Source organism: Macrotis lagotis, chromosome 5, assembly GCF_037893015.1.
Source record: "Macrotis lagotis isolate mMagLag1 chromosome 5, bilby.v1.9.chrom.fasta, whole genome shotgun sequence".
NCBI classification, from domain to species: domain Eukaryota; kingdom Metazoa; phylum Chordata; class Mammalia; order Peramelemorphia; family Peramelidae; genus Macrotis; species Macrotis lagotis.
The window spans coordinates 212,138,240-212,155,220 of record NC_133662.1 but is presented as its reverse complement, the minus strand read 5'-3'; the positions used below and the strand labels follow the sequence as shown (position 1 = coordinate 212,155,220).

Sequence of the window (16,981 nt, the reverse complement as noted above, 5' to 3'; positions counted from 1 at the left end):
TCTAATAACCTCCATAACTGATCTCTGCTTCCACTCTCTCTCCCTTTTGCTTTCCACCCCTCACAGCTTGCCTACCCACACAGTCACATACCTAATGCATATTTTCTTCTCTTGCCTCAGAAATATTCGGTGGCTTCCTTTTACCCTCCAGAATATATACAAAATCCTCAACATGGCATTTAAAGTTCTCCACAATCTAAATCCCATTACTATTCCAATCTAATTTCACATTACTTACCTCCATATACTCACTCTCCAATCCAGTCAAACTGGCATAGTAGCTGCTCTCCAAACACTCCAACTTCTACCTCCTGCCCTTGCACAAATTCTCCCACTACTTTTATATACATTCCTTCCCCATTTTTACCTTTACTTCCTCCAAAACACAACTCTGATATCTCCTCCTATAGGAGGCCTCCTGATCCCCCTCATCATTGCACCCCCCCCCATTTTGAAGGCTCTCCTTCATGAAACTTCTCTGTATATTATCTGTCTTTAGTTATCTATGGATTTATCCCCACTCCACCACCTTGCCCAAAAAAGAAGGCAAGTTCTTCGGTGGTCAGGGATTGTTTAAAGTCTTTGTACCACCAGCACTCAGTTCAGTATTTTGCTCCTGGTAGATACTTAATAAATGTGTCTTGTTTAATTAAAATTAAATAATAAAAGTAAAACATGCATATAATAAAGAGTCCCAGTTTTCTCAGAGACTTTATTTCTCAGACTTGTAAAGAAAACAACAGCTTTTCTTTATGCTGTGTTTTAAGATTAACTCAATATTATTCCATTTGATGCCCATTTATTAAGAATGGATAAAACAATTGTAGTACATAAATATAAATGAAATTTTTCTGGGCTATAAGAAATGATGAGAGGAATGCAGAGAAATATAGAAATATCTACATGAACTGATATTGAGCAAAGTAAGCAGAGATTGGGGAAAAATATACACAGACAAGCATACACAAATACAGTAACTTTAACAACATAGATCAAAATAATCACTACAAAACAATTTCAAGGTGAATGTTACAAAATCACATGGCTTTAAGAAGAGATGTGAGAAAACAATTCCCCCCTCTACTCCTATGTAGAACTAGGAAGTTCATGAGAGGTGAATATTTTCATAATTTTTAATGTAGTAATCATTTTTGCTAATTTTTTTCTTCTTTCCTTAAACATTATTTGTTATAGGAGATGGCTCTGATAGAGAAGGGCCAACTCTGGGAGAAATTTTGGTGATGTAAAAAATCCAAAAAGATATTAATAAATTCATTTTTTTTAAAAGTACCTGTTTTTTGGAAGAGGAAACTGAGAAGCAATGAGGTTTAAATGGATTGGCCAGAACCACAGAGCTAATGTTAAGAGTCAAGAATTAAATCCAGATCTCCTCACTCTAGGTCCAGCAGTCTATCTAAATCACATACAGTGCCTCTTAGAGAAACTACCATTTCCGTTTTTCAAACAGTATGCCAAATGGCTATGTTCGAAGGTTCTTTAGATTCAAAAATATGAATATATACATATATATATATATCTGTATCTATATCATATCTATCTATATAACTTTAGCTGTTACTACATATGTATCCAGTCCATAAGATGACCAATTATGCTTTCTGACTTGTAAATCCTCCACTAAAGTCCTCATCCAATGTCTCATTGTGCAGGGGAAATGAATGTCCTTGGGTTCTCAAAGGCTCTGCCAGAAGAGGGCAAGTAGACAAACCAAACCTAACTGAAAAGTCTTTGAATATAGCCTCAGAGATAGATTTTTATGCTTTCTAAGGAGCAGCCAGTCTCTCTCTAAAGGGTTCATTCATCACTTGGTTGATCATTATTTTTGGACACAGAAACTCTCTAAGACCATCTAAGTCACAGATGGGCTTCAATCTGTTTCAGGGGAAAGAGTATGCAAAGAGGTGAAATCACAGTACCATGAACTATGAAAGCAAATACTGGTCAAGGAGGTAGAGAAGGTTTCATTTTTGTCTTTGTAACCTCAGTACTTGACACAGTACCTTGTACATTGGTGCCTAAAAAATGTTTGACTGAATTGGCTGTAGGAAAAGAATTTTCCTAAATGTTAGATTTTTAGGCTAAAAGTTTCCTCCTAAATTTATCTAAACCATCTTGCTCTCAAAGAATCATAGACAAAGATTTGGAAGAGACTTGAGAGGCCTTTTACACACTAATCCAATTTCCTTATTTTAAGAAAAGGAAACTAAGGCAGGAGGTGGTTAAGCCACAAGGGTAGAAAGCATACTAGATGAGATGTGAACCAAGGCTCTCTGACTCCGAAGTCAGTGCTCTCTTCGTTGCTGACTCCTATAGACATCCATCTGATTTTTCTTTTCTTTAAATTTTCTTTCTGATTTTATTTATTTAAGACTTTAAGTGGGGTTAAGTGGCTTGCCCAAGGTCATGCAGCTAGATAATTATTAAGTGTCTGAGGCTGGATTTGAACTCAGATCCATCCTGACTCCAGGGCTGGTGCTCTATCTACTGCTCCATCTAGCTCCCCACCCATCTGATTTTTCAAAGTTTTCAGGAAAGTAATTTGCATTCTCTTCCCAAAAACTCCTTTCTAGTTTTTCCAGACTTTCTCATTAGACAAAAACTCTCTTAGCAATTCTTAAATGATGACAGTAATGTCTCAGAAAAAAATATGACAAGCCTTCAATAAGTCAATGTCATCAAGATCTTGATCTAAAATTCCTTTTGAAGCACACTGTCAAAATAAGCTTCAGAAAGAAATGCTGGGGGTGTACCAATAATAACTTACTCTTATGTAACACTTAAAAGTTTACAAAGCACTTTTCCTCACAACAACCCTAAAGGGCAATTAATAGTCTACCATTTTACAAAGGAGACCTGTGATGTAATTTGCCTAGGGTCACACAGCAAACAATGAGCCGTGATATGGACCTAATTCTCCTGATTTGATTCTTAAGTGAAGCACTTTCCAAAATAAGAGCTTAATGCTGGGGAGATTTTTATACCATTTGCTGAATTTACAAGTCAAAAAAACTGATTGTTTGGTTGATCTATCAGCAAGCATTGATTCATTTATTTCTTTACTAAGTGAATTCATTCACTATGTGACTTTTGAAATGTGTATGGACAAGATTATAAATATATTTAGAACTGAAAGAGTCTCTAGAAGACATGAATCTAATCCCCTTCTTTTTCCCATGAAGAAACTGAGGCACAGAGGTTCCCATTTTCATCTTGCTAAGGGGAAGGAGGGAAGGAAATATAAAGCACCTATTTTGTACTAGATATTGTAATAATTTTGATTATTTGATTTGATCAATTTGATCTTCACAGACCTTCAAGGTAGGGAGCTTACGAATCCCATTTAACAGTAGAGGAAACTGAAGCACACAGATATTAAGGGACTTGTCCAGGGTCACACAGTTAGTAAGTGTTTAGTTTGGCACTGCCCCATAACACCTTTTAGGTATAGGAGATGGCTTTCAATAATTGGGTTGACCCCAAGATTAAGACTGGCTTGGACTCAAGAAGATGAACTCTTGCCAGAGAAGCCAGACCCTTTTTGATGATGTCAAAAGATATCTTCATAAAGGAATTTGGGGTGCCTTTGTGCCTTTTTCCTTCTGCCTTCCAAAAAAGAAGTGACTTATAAGATATCAATGAATAAAAGTGATTAATGAGGTTTATGAGTCATGTCATGTATGGAGAATGAAAGACAACTCCATATGGGCATTCCAAGTACCACTTTGTTTCCCTCAATATATAAAAAGAACCAGAGGAAAGTTGTCAGGGATGTTGGATCCACCTTTTCTAGAGTATTTGTGAGGAGATATGGATAGAAATCACATATGATGAAGATTCACAGAGATGGTATGATATGCAAAAATGGAAATATCCAAACTGATAAAACCATGGGCCTATTATCCACATATAACACTCATCTCATAGGTGTAATGTAATAAACATAATGTGCTTGAAATTTTTCAATAATTTGAAATGCAAAGGGATCTCTAGTTCACAGACAGGTTCCGGGTAGTCTACCTAGTCCCCCAGATAGGCTCAAACTTGCCCATAGTTAGCAACCACCTTCATTTACTTCTAGTCATATCCAGTCCCTCTATTTCTCCCCATCTTACTAGGCTAAGAGACCATAAACAGAAAATATAATCAATGAGCAAATAAAGATAATGAATTGAAGGGAACAGAGAATAAATATTGTGTTATTGACATCAAATAATTCAAAGTATAATTTAGTTAGAATTTTAGGTTTAGGGACAGCTAATGGCGCAGTGGATAGAGCCCTGTAGTCAGGAGGACCTGAGTTCAAATGCGATCTCAGACATTTAATTCAGCTTAGGTAAAACGCTTAACCCCATTGCCTCACAAAAATTAAAAAAAAAATTTAAGATATTTAAGTTTAATCAGTTATTATTTCAAGTTAAGTTAAAATTGTATAAATGATGACAAAATGTGTTCAAAAGAATGGGAAGAGGGAGTATGCCCAGAAATGGACTCCATGTTCTTTTTAACTACATGCCTCAAATTAATTCCATCCCTATGTGAGTTGACAGCACGAAAAGGCTCTGAACACAGGAGGAATCAATCTTAGGATCAGAGATTTGGGGCTACAAGGTACTTTCAAGGTCATATGGTACAACCCCTCAATTTACATTACAAGGAAACTGAGGTCCAGCATAAATGACTTGCCCATGGTCCCATAAAGAGTAACAGAGCCAAAATTTGTACCTAGCTTCCCTAAATTCAAATTCAGCACTCTTTTCATTGCATCATGATGCATTTGAAAAGCATTAGGAATCTCTAAAAGGATGAGTCACAGAGTTGGAGACACACAGGGTGGGAACAGCTGAAGGCAAAGGCACTTCTGAATTTCTCAGAGGTTATATCAGGTTAAAGTCAGTAACAAGGAGGCAATATCATCATCATCATCATCATCACATCATCATCACTAGCATTATAATATCACCATCACCATCATCATCATTACCAAAAGAAGATAATCTTTTTTACTTATTCTTCCTAAATGAGCAACAAAGTAGAAAATCAGTGAAATCCAAGGGATTTAATTTCCTCTCCCCCACTAAACTTCATTTTTTCCCTAAAACTTTGTTCTAGCTAAACCCTTTCCAAATAAGGGTTTTAGCAATGCTAGATAAAGACATCTATTTCACTCTATTTTTCTGCTCTTTAAAATTTGAAATTTAAAGTTGGAAAGCTTGTTTGATGCTGTCTAGTCTAACTCCACCATTTTACCAGATGATAAAATGGGGCCCACAGAAAATAAGAGCTGTACACAAAGTATCACACAGCAAGCAGCAGAATAGGGTCTTGGATCCGAGTTTTCAGACTTGTCCTGGGCTCTTTCTATGACACCATGCTTCCTCATATACTCTTGTTTTATTGTTCACTGTTTTTATTCTACATAATTGAGTTCAAATTAATCTATTTCCTAAGAACAAAGTGGTTACTTTCATTATGCTTTTCAGTCTTAGCTTCATTCCAATCTGGGAGTAACTTCTTCTTATGCTTCTAATTGCACTAGATATAGGAAACAGCATCTCAATTATCATTCAAGTTTACATTTATTTTGTCTTTCATTTTGCATCAGCACTGAAAATCACATTTAGGAAGCTACATTCTTAAGTCTAAATATTAGGTTCTTTTAGACCTTTGCAAACTGGAAAACCTCTTTGTTTTGTTGCAGAGATAACTCTTCAAATTTGCAGATGATATGAAGCTAGTTAGTTCTGTCTAAGATGACAGAATCAGAAAAAGTTCTAAAGCTAAGATGAAATTTGACAGAAAATCCTGGTCTTAGATTTGAAAAATCAATTACACAGGTACTAGCCATTCATAGGAAAAATACCTTTTGGTGGACACCTAGAGCTCAATGTGAGCCCACAAGGTAATATGACAATGAACAAAAATAAAGGTCACCTCAGTCTGCCTTTAATCAAAGCATTTGGAACCAGACATGGTTTCCCTGTTATTCTGCCTTCACATCTAGAATACTGCCTATACTATATGAAATAAAGTAAAGAGCATTGAGAATGGATGTATCCTGTGCCCTTCTGGGGGTAATCTGTATTCTGATTTTGCATTGGAAGACTTGTGATTTGAGATTGAGATTTGCACTTAGGATGAAGGGATCATTCCAAAAACATGTTCTAGAAGGTCCCTTGATAGAGGGCATGAACAATCTTCCTGGCATGATTTCTCAGGTTCAGGGGGGGCGGGGTCAGGGGTGTAACCTTTGAATCAAATATCATTTTGAGAAAGTTTTGAAACCCCCTTTTAAGTCCCCTCCTCATTTCTCTTTTTCTTGACAAGCACAAGGCAACGAGTATACATGCTCCCCTGAGACTAGTTATTAAGTCACCAACTGCCTTAAAATAGGCAAAACAAAACTTTAGTGTTCGTGTTTCTTTTCCTTGAGCATAGGTGACACAATAGTAATCTTGAGATGGATGTTTTCACCTTGATGGCTATCTCATGAACTCGAGTCACTGAGAAGTCCAAGTTCTGGAAGCTGGTGATGTTCCAGGAACTGGAAACAAAAATGACCAGAGACAGGAGCATGAGATACACATGCCAAGATGGCCAGAAGAGACCTGCTCCAACATGAAAATGAAATGTCTATTTAGCAGTCTCACGAGTCTTCAGTAGCTTATCTCCCATGAAAATGTAACAGGAGTTATGGCTTACTGTTTTGTTTTAGGTATGTCATTTCATGCTTATGAAGCTTTTCTATTTTAAGCATTTCTTTTTGATAGAGGAAACAGCTGATTCTATACCTGATTCCTACTACTCTGCATATTAAGAAAATTTCTGGAAGGGACTTGATTGCTTTTGGGAAAGACTCTAGATGCAAGCAATACCGAACATTTGTTTGGGCAACTAGGTGGTGTAGTAGATAGAGTGCCAGCCCTGGAGTCAGGAGGACCTGAGTTCAAATCTACTTCAGACTAAAATTTACTAATTGTGTGACCCTGGGTAAGTCACTTAATTAATCCTGTCTACCCTCAGTTCTAGTCTGAAAAAATGAGCTAGAGAAGGAAATGGCAAACCATTCCAGTATCTTGATCAAGAAAACCCAAATAGGATCATGAAAAGTTGGACACAACTGAACAAAAATCAACATGTTTAAAATTTTTTTCCTGAAATAATTTCAGGTGGTGGCATAATGAACCAGTGTGTGGAAAAGTCTGAATCCTTCTCTCTTAAAGGTCCCCCCAGATTAAAGCTCATCCAGGTGAGTCACAGTAGGAGTCCACTGTGCAAAAGGAGTGGCCTCTGGGCAACTATGTTTCTTTTAGAAGGTACATTGGAAACTAGATTGTGTCCTGGGGACCAAGGCCAAGACAACAAATGGATTCAAAACTATAGTACACAAGGATCAATTGAAAAAGCTGAGGATGTTTAGCTTAGAGAAGAGAAAGTTTAAGGGGGACATGTTATTTTGTCTTCAATTATAATTAAACGGTTGTCATGTGGAAAAAGTATAATATTGATTCTGTTTGGCCCCACAAGGAAGAACTAGGAACAATGGATGGAAATTATAGGGAGGTAGATTTTTACTTTATTTTAGGAAAAAATACTAATAATTAGAGTTATCAAACAGGAGGGCAGTGAGTTCCCTAGCAGTAGTGGTCTTTAATCAGAAGTCAATAACCCTTTGTCAGGGTTGTTATAGACAGGATTCATGCTTTGGGGAAGGTCTTAAATACAAGTATTCTCCAGGATCCCTTCCAATGCCACAATTCTATGATTTAATCTGTAATTCTGGGTTAAGTAATACAAGACAAGCCAAAGATGATGGAAATCCCTTGAAAAAAAGCAATTGACAACCTCAAAATAGGTTACAGACTGTGGCTTACACATGGGGTTTTAAAAATGGAATACCTAGGAATTATGAAAACGATTTTTCTTTTTAAAAGCTTTCCAATGCTTGCCAGCCATAATTACATTTCCATTTCTCTAGGACCCAGGAGCACAGCTCTGGAAGAAAATATGACAAATTGGGCAGCTTTCATCACCTGAGAGGCAAGAATCCTCAATGAGAAAAAGAAAAGCAAGAGCCAATCTGCCAATTTCTCATTCTACATATGCTACATATGTCAGAAAGCACCTGTGAAGGTCTACCCACCTCTCCTATTGCCCCCCTTTGTCCCAGAGGCTACTTGACTGACTAGATTTGGGTTTTAATGTTCCATTTACTTGAGTGAATGTAACCTGAATCCCAAATCTCCTTGAGATAGTCCTTTCTCCTTTTTGGTGGCAGTCACTCGCCTGGGGTGGAGTTGGCCAGAGTGTCCGAAATGAGAATTTCAATCTCTTGTCCAAGAGCTTCTTCATGTCACTTCAGGTATTTTTGACTTCAAGAGAGATGGAAGATACAAATCCCACTTTATGTTGCTGAAGGAAAAGACTCTGGGAAGAAGTCGCCATGAGAGGAGTTAGTCTTCTCCACTAGCTCCCTATTCCCAAGTTTCTATACTAGAGATTTTGAGGAATTTCCCCTTGGGTGAAATAGAGGACTCTGAGTTACCTTACTCCCATTGGGAGAGCTCCTTCACTCTACTAGTATTGTCTGGTATGCAATCTTCTGTTTACTTTCCCTGCTTTGCTATGATTTGTATAAATGGATGTTTTTGTGATTTTGACTATATGTGTTCTTTGTAAAACTGGTGTTTGGTGAGAAGGGAGTCAAGCCTTGGATATAAAGCTTAAGAGTTCTCCTTTCCCTAATGAGAAAAAGTGATCCAAAGTTAGATTGAACTTGAAAACCACACTCCCCGAGACTATTTAATGGAGCTGAGAAATGTAATTCTAGTCTGATGCCCCTTTTCTGAGGAGAGCAAAACAGCCAGATTTCTACGTCTAACCTCTTGCTTCCCCTATCCCTGCCCTCACCACCAGGCAGGAATTATTTCTCTTAGAGAAAGGTAAGGGGACAAAAGCTGGAGATGTTTATGTCTTTTCCAGCCACATATACACCCTCCTGCTACCTGTGGGGGAACTCTCCTTGCCACAACAGATCCATTGGACTGAGGGCCACAGAAAGATCTTACAGATCATTTAGTCCCACCCTTTTTATTTCACAAATGAAGGAGCTGAGCAAAACCCCATTCCAAGTCTATTGACACGATATGCATATAACAGGGGCTCCAGAAGCCAGAAAAGACAACTCACTACAAAGTCCACAATCTACAGGCCATGTGCTAATTACTCTATTTAATGTCAATATGTAGTAATGCCCCATCCATGATCTCCTCTATTCAAGAGTTTAAAGAGACTAGATTGTGTCCTAAGGGCCAAAGCCAAGATGACAAATGGATTCAAAACTATAGTACACAAGGATCAATTGAAAAAACTGAGGATGGGCAATGCAGTCCTTGAATCAAACATAATTGTCTAAAAACATCTTGGGGTACAAATTTGCATCATCCTTCATAGTGGTTAAATTCAGGAAGCTAGGTGGCGCAGTGGATAGAGCACTGGCCCTGGAGTCAGGAGGACCTGAGTTCAAATCCGACCTCGGACACTTAATAATTACCTAGCTGTGTGGCCTTGGGCAAGCCACTTAACCCCATTGCCTTGAAAAAATCCTAAAAAAAAAAAGAATTATAGTGGTTAAACTCAACAGTTCTTCCAGCACTAAAGTTGGAAAGGCATGAACTTGACCTCTCAGAAATTTGGAAAATAAGAGGTTAATTTCTCTAGTCCTGCTTTCTTATTTTTGGGTCTCTGAAATTTTCCATTTAAAAGGTGTTCAGTGGATGTTTAATGGGTAAAGCACCAGGTTCCATCCTGCAATTCTAATAGCACTCCTTGTCTCATCACTCACATTTATCTGGGGACTTCAGTTTGCTAAATTCTTTTCTCAGAATAACTCTATAATAAAACTTTATAATAATAAAGGTATTATTATACTTTTTTCAAATGAAGCATCTGAGGCTTAGGGAAGTGAAGTTACTTTATTGAAGTCACACAACACTAAGCCAGAATTTGAACCCTGCTCTCCCTGACTCCAAAGTCAGTGCACATTCAACAGCCTTTCATTCAATAATCAAAGAACAAATATTATTAAGCACTTGTGCTGAGTGTGTTAGAGACATTTCAACATTATACACTGTAAGCCTTGGACAATGACATCATTGTCCTTAGAGAGTCCCAGATAAAAACCAATGAGGTCATGTTAGCATTCAGGAGGAAGTAGCAAAAGTATCTATGCCCTCTATTGAAAGATTGGGGATAGGATAATAAGTCCTATAGACAAATGATAAGATTCCCTCACTGGTAAATTTCTTTTTCAGAATGAGGTATATCAAGAACAGGTCAGAGAAGAGCATTTAAATTTTGTCTAATATAGAAGGAGAGTAAGCCAGCTTTAAATTTAAATTTAAAACTGCTGATATTCCAAAAAGCCCTAATACCAGGGATCATGATTTCCTTGGAAGCTTGAATTTTAAATGTCCAAAGTTCTGCATTTTATTCTTCCAAACTTTAACAGGTGAGAAGAATGGTACTGAATTTGACTGTGATTAAACTGTTACTGAAGCCTAGGTCAGAGGGACCCAGACTTCAAATTTGGACTTAGACACTTATTAGCTGTGAGACCCTGGGCTTAACCCCTTCCCTCAGCTCCTCATATGTAAAATGGGAACACACTGGAGAAAGAAATAGAAAACCACTGCAATATCTTTGCTAAGAAGACTCCATGGACTTTGTCCCCATAGAGTCAAACACAACAAAACAACAAACTGCTATTAGTTAAAATATGTATTAAATTAGTTATTATATATTTTTAATTAATAGTTATGAAACCATTAATATTTTAAGTTGCTAAAATAAAACCTAATCCAAACAAACTTAGGTATCAGGATGTTTCCCAAATGGGTGGTAGTATGGTTATTCCTATTCTCTATCCATTCTGTCAAACTCTCTTCCTTTCACAATGTCCTAAATCCCCCCATACAATTGGCATCACAGAGTATTAACAATAGCTAGAAGAAATCGAAACCTCAGAAGGGCAACATTCCCCAGAGGTTCTAAGCTTTTGCCTTAATTGCAGGAATTGTCCACCTTCCCGAGTACAGGTGGTCCAGTCCAAGTTGGTTATATTGATTTAGTAATGAAGGACACCCTGAGTAAGGCATGTGACTTTCACTAAACAGTGATTAGTGGAACAGTGGGAAAATAAAATTATTTAGGAAATGAAGGTGGACGATTTTAGATTTAAAACCAAACTCACTAGAATTTGTTATTTGTGTGGCTTCAGTTCTGTTCTATGATACAAACTGCACAAGTTGTCATTATACCTTGAAGCAGGGGGACTAGATGATCTCTTGAGTTTCTTCCAGTCCCAAGATCATGTAAATCTTTAGTTCTTTCCACCCCATCAAACAAAATATGGCAGTTACATAGATCACTTTGTTGTTGTTCAGTCATGTCCAACTCTTCCTGACCCAGTGAACCATCGCATGCCAGGCTCTTCAACCTGAGGAGCTCATCTTCCAGCGTCATCGCTTTTATCATCTTAGTACTGTCCATAGGGTTTTCTTGGCAAAGATAATGGAGTGATTTGCCAATTCCTTCTCTGGTGAATTACTTTTTGTCAAAACACTCCCCTATGACCTGTCCATCTTGGGTAAACTTCATAGTTTCATTGAATCACACAAGCCCTTTCACCATGACAAAGCAATGATCCAAGAGGGATCTAAATTTATATCAAATAAAGTAGAGAACTTTGATTTCCTCTCTGGAAATCAAATTCCTCTCTTTTGCAACCCCCAATTTAAATAACTGAAGAACATAAGGAATAATTCAATATTTGCCATATTAACACACTATTTCTGAAAATCTTCTGTACTAACCCTTCTTTCTACAGAGCTGGAATTACAAATAAGGCACTAGAACTTGTATAAGGCCTAGAAAGTGCTATGAGACAAGGAAAGAGTCTACCCAAGCCTTGTTAGTTTTCCCAGTTGGTATAAACATAAATCAGTAAAGAGAATTTAGAGTTGAAAAGCCATGTGTCTACATTATCTAGCAAAACTCCTCCTTATAACTTCCCAACATCTATTAAAGGCTCTAAAATGTTAATGGCACAGCTAATTCTCTCACTTCCTCAGCCTTTAGTGTCCTTTCCCTACTACATATAACCAGGTTCCAAATCCTACTAATTATTTTAATTAGAATCTTCAATCTTAGTCCCTCCACTCTAATTGAAGACCTTACTATCTCACTTTTAGACTTATAAGATAGTCATCTTCCGGTCTCTGATCCCCCACTGTTCTGTCACTACAATCAGATTAATTGTCCCAACAGCACCACTTTGATCACATCACTCCTATGCTCAAAGACCTTCAGTGGCTTCCACTGTCAGCTGAATTAAATTAAAACTACATTCAAAGACTCCCAATATGGCTCCAAACAACTTGCTTAATTCCATTTTCTATGAATTCCCCTATTTGTATGTATGTACTAATCATATGAATTGCTCAATGTTCCCTGTAGTAGACCTGAATTTTTCTCACCTGTATGCTTTTGCCTTATATAGTTTATCTAGATTTTTGCAAAGTTGCTAATATTTCCTAAGATTCTTGTGAGAAATATGGAGGGGCATAAACTAGACAATTAAATGGATTTGAAACTGGCTAAATGATTGGACTTAAAAGGTTTCAATAATGTTATCTTCCACTTACAGGTCTTTAGTGGAGTACCCCAGGAGTTATGCTTGGTCCTTTGCTATTCAATTTTGATTAAAAAACAAACAACCAAGAAACTATAGTTAGCATGTTAATCAAAGCTAGAAGAGATAGCTAACACAATGGAGGACAAAGTGAAGACTTACAAAAGATCTTTATCCATTATAATACTGGGTAAAAACCAGTAAAATGAAATTTGGGAAGGATAATCTAAATTTGGTTTCCAAACAAATAACCAAAAGAAACTTCAAAAATAGGGAGAAAGTGACTAGATAATAGTCTGTTTGAAAAAGATCTGGGGGGGGGGGGTTTAGTGAATCATGGGTGCAAAGTCAGCAATACAATATGGAAACCCCAAAAGTTAATGCAATCTTGGGCCACACCATTCTTTCAAGAATGTCAGGAGTTGATAGTTCTACCTTACTCTGCCATGGGCAGGCCCTATCTGGAATACAACCTTTTAGGAAGGATGCTGATAAACTAGAGGGCATACAGTGGAGGGCAATCAGTCCATGTCATAGGAGGATTGGCTGAAGGAAATGTCGAGGCCAAGAATGGTTCTCTTGCAGAAGGTCGGCCTTCAGTTGACACTTGAAAGCATGATTAAGGGGGCCACTAGGTGGGGCAGTGGATAGAGCACCTGCCCTGGAGTCAGGAGTACCTGAGTTCAAATCCAGCCTCAGACACTTAATAATTACCTAGCTGTGTGGCCTTGGGCAAGCCACTTAACCCCATTGCTTGCAAAGAAAAACTTTTTTAAAAAAAGTGATTGCTATGTAGTAAATGTTTACTTGTAGAGAAAAGGAAAAAATAATGATAAAAAAAATGATTTTTCCTAAGAATAGAAAGTGATCCAGTAATAGTGACCTAGCTATTTGGTACTTTAAAATTTGCCATTTTTAAAAATGTATTATATAGGGCTTACCTTGAAACAAATATCTTTTTTTTAATAATCTAATAGTCTTCCTGTCATGCTCTCTGGTTGCAAATCATAGAACATTAAGTGTCCAATGAGTCAAAATTAAAGGCAACCCAAATGGCAATAGAGTACAAGATGGGCATTATAAACAACAATTCACTAGTTTCAAATAAGTCAAAAGGGGCGGCTAGGTGGCACAATGGATAGAGCACTGGCCCTAGAGTCAAGAGTACCTGAGTTCAAATGTGGCCTCAGACACTTAATAATTACCTAGCTGTGTGGCCTTGGGCAAGCCACTTAACCCCATTTGCCTTGCAAAAACCTAAAAAAAAAAAAAGAATAAGTCAAAGACATCTTTCCAAGAGATGTGAAGGGAAAATAAGACCAATCATGTATCAAAGAATAAAGGATAAAAGTCAGGCATCCCAAAAAGGGCACAGTAACCCATGGAATATGAAAAGACCTTGAGGAAGGCTCCTAGCATCTTGGGTGGGTCCCCTATGGAGAATTTATTGGAGGATACAAAGAGTCAGCCAGGATGACTGTGTGGAATGGTTGTAATCTGCACCATGGAAGAGAGTTCCATGTTAACAAGACCATTGATATGTGCAAGTACTAAGGAAGTATTTGGAGCTAATAAGGGTTCTTCAGGTCCAGAGTCTAGCCAAAATTCAATTTCATGTATTAGAAATCGTTTTTTTCCTTAGAGGTTTCTCTTCAATAAATCTTCAATAAATTCTTTTAAAAAGAGATAAGGGAACCACACATCTTGTATTCTTAGTTCCTGGTTTCTGAATAAAGAACAAAGTTAAAATCAAAGACAATTCTCGGGCTTCTATATTCTTTAATGGAGATATGCTACTTTCATAAGAAACAGTCCATCAGTTGGCACTGAGTCAACACTAGCTCAGGGGCCATTAAATAATTAATTAAAAACAAGCACCCAAACAGGATGTTTCGTATTGCTGCAATCACCGACCATGGTAAATCTAGAACAACTCCATCAAGCCTTAGCACACATTTAAGAGTCGAGGCCTCACACTCATTCTACCACTTCTGTCCCAACTAATCAAGTGATTTAGTGTTTCTTCTGCCTTAATAGATCCCAAGGGGATTGCTCTGGCTCTCAGAAACCAAGGCAGCGTCATTAGCAATTGTCAGAAGGGTTAGAAACAGTTAGAATGTTGCTAAAAAGAATTTGCTTCATTCAATGATTTCAAAGCACACATGCAAATGCATATAGGGTGTTTCCAGCATGGTGTAAATGCTGGCTGGTTATTAAATGCTAGTGTGTTGCTGGGGACTGTAGCCTCAGAACAAAATATTTCCTAGCATTAAACACCTTGGGCTGGATTCCCCGGAATTAATTTAAGTTCAAATGAAGATCTTAAACTTGAAATCGTCTAACCAATCTGGAGATAAATTTCCCCTCTGCAAGATTATGTTATGGGTATGGTTTAAAAATCTAGAGTCTTTCCGGATCTAATTCAACCCCTCCTAAATTCAGACTCACAAAGAGGTGATTTTATTTCTTTCCCAGGGGTGGATTCTTGGGGAGTCTCTGGTGAGTTCCTGGTCATTGTTTGGAGAAGGTGTGTGCAAACAATGCTATGCTAGCTGCCAGCTACAATAGTCTAGCTTGACTGTGGTCTAATATACTCTAAAGGAAATAAAACCAGATGGCCTCAAGAATATTGGGGGTGGGGTCTAAATTCATAGTGCAAATTCATAAATGTGTAAAATGACTGGAAAAGTAGAAGGGAGTCAGGTTTCCTAAGACCTTTAAATGCCAAACAGAGTGGCTGACATCGGATCCTGAGGATAATTATTTATGTGAAGGAGAGCATATTCATTTATTCATCTAAAAAGTCATCTCAAGCTGCTCAACTCTCTGTCCATGATCTGGCCAGTAGGCTTACAAGCTACCAAGAAATGGAATGAAATCCCGAGTGTCCTCTTTCTGTCGCTCCACAATCTCTGGCAAATAAAAAGTTTCATCAAATGGAATGTCAAATTGGAAATTTGCGATTATTCTTTGACATCTGAGGCTGGTTTTGAAATAGTGGACATTTCAGAGAGATAACGGTGTGAGGTCTGCTGCGTCTCCCCTAATGCCGTAAATCCTCTATCACTAACTGTGCCATATGGTTAGGAAGGGTTACTCAGAGGGGAACCCGAACCATCCAGGTCCATGGGAGGAAACTCGAGAGGCTTTACCGCTTCTAACATCCGCCATCCCGACAATATTGCAAGAGTCAATAGCTCAAGCGTGCCATCGACGTTTCAGAAACAGCTGGAAAATCCAGCTCGTAGGCAAGTTGCGGAATCGACTGCGGGAGTGGATACAGGGAGCACTCAAGGAGCTCTGGAAGGCGATGGTATCCCGGGCAGGTGCAAAGAAAAAAAAAGCCGGGTTCTCCCTTCAAAGGCTACGGAGAAGACAGGCTCTGGTCCACTTCCCGGCATAAAAAGTTACCGGATAGAAAAGCGGGGGAGACTATGCTGGGGAAGAAGGGGGGACACCCTGGCTCCCCCCCCCGCCCACTTCTGCCCTTGGCAGTGGACCCCGGTCCGCCCCCCCCGTCCTGCCACTTGGTGCCTCTCCCGTGCCAGGCTCCCCGTGACTTCCAGCCTCTGCTCTGGATGCTCCGGCTGCCCCCCACGCTCGTCCTGCCCTCCGCGCCCCGCGCCCCCCACCGGCCCGCGCCCCCCGGGGCAGGGGTACCTCTTTGCAGGCGTGCAGCTCGGCTCCTCCGGCCCCCCGCGGGGCAGCGCCGGCCCGGAGCAGCAGCAGCAGCAGCAGCAGCGCCGGCGGCCTCGGCCTCGGCTCCCGGGGCCCGGCGGAAGGGTGCGGGGCGCCCCCCGCGCGGGCCATCGCGCTGCCGGGAGAGAGAGCAGCCTCAGGTGCGCGGCCCCCCGCTTCTGCGGGCGGGGCGCGGGGGCCGGGGGGGAGGAGGCGAGGGTGGGGCGGCCGCGGTCCCCTCCCCGCCGCCGGCCCGGGGCCGCCCATCCTCCGCCGGCTCCGGCCCGCGTCGCCTAGGCGACCGCCTCCTCCTCCCTCCGCGCGGCGGGGAAGGCGCTCACCTGCCCGTGGCCGTGGCCGTGGCCGTGGCCGCGCCGGCTACCGCCCGGGAGCGCGCCGCGCGTGGCAGGGCGCGCGCCGGAGGCCGGCCAACGGCTGGACCCAGGCGGGAGCCGCGCGCGGCGCGGGGGCCGGAGACATGGGGGAGCGCTGGGCGGGCCCGGGCTCCGGGGGCATCGGCTCGGCCGCGGGGGGCGCGGAGGCTGCGGCTAGGAGAGAAGGAGGCCCGCGGTGAGGCCCTGGTGCCCTCGGCCC

The 16,981-nt window shown here is 40.1% G+C and overlaps 1 protein-coding gene across 1 annotated transcript in view; it reads right to left on the bottom strand.

Annotated features, from left to right (window-relative positions):
- ELAPOR1 (endosome-lysosome associated apoptosis and autophagy regulator 1) overlaps positions 1-16,523 on the bottom strand; it is a 111,993-nt gene extending 95,470 nt beyond the window's left edge. Inside the window, exon 1 of the mRNA XM_074188330.1 lies at positions 16,370-16,523. Coding sequence (XP_074044431.1) covers positions 16,370-16,519 — 150 coding nt within the window. The 5' untranslated portion in view covers positions 16,520-16,523. The remainder of the gene's footprint in view (positions 1-16,369) is intronic.
- Positions 16,524-16,981: the final 458 nt, after the last annotated feature.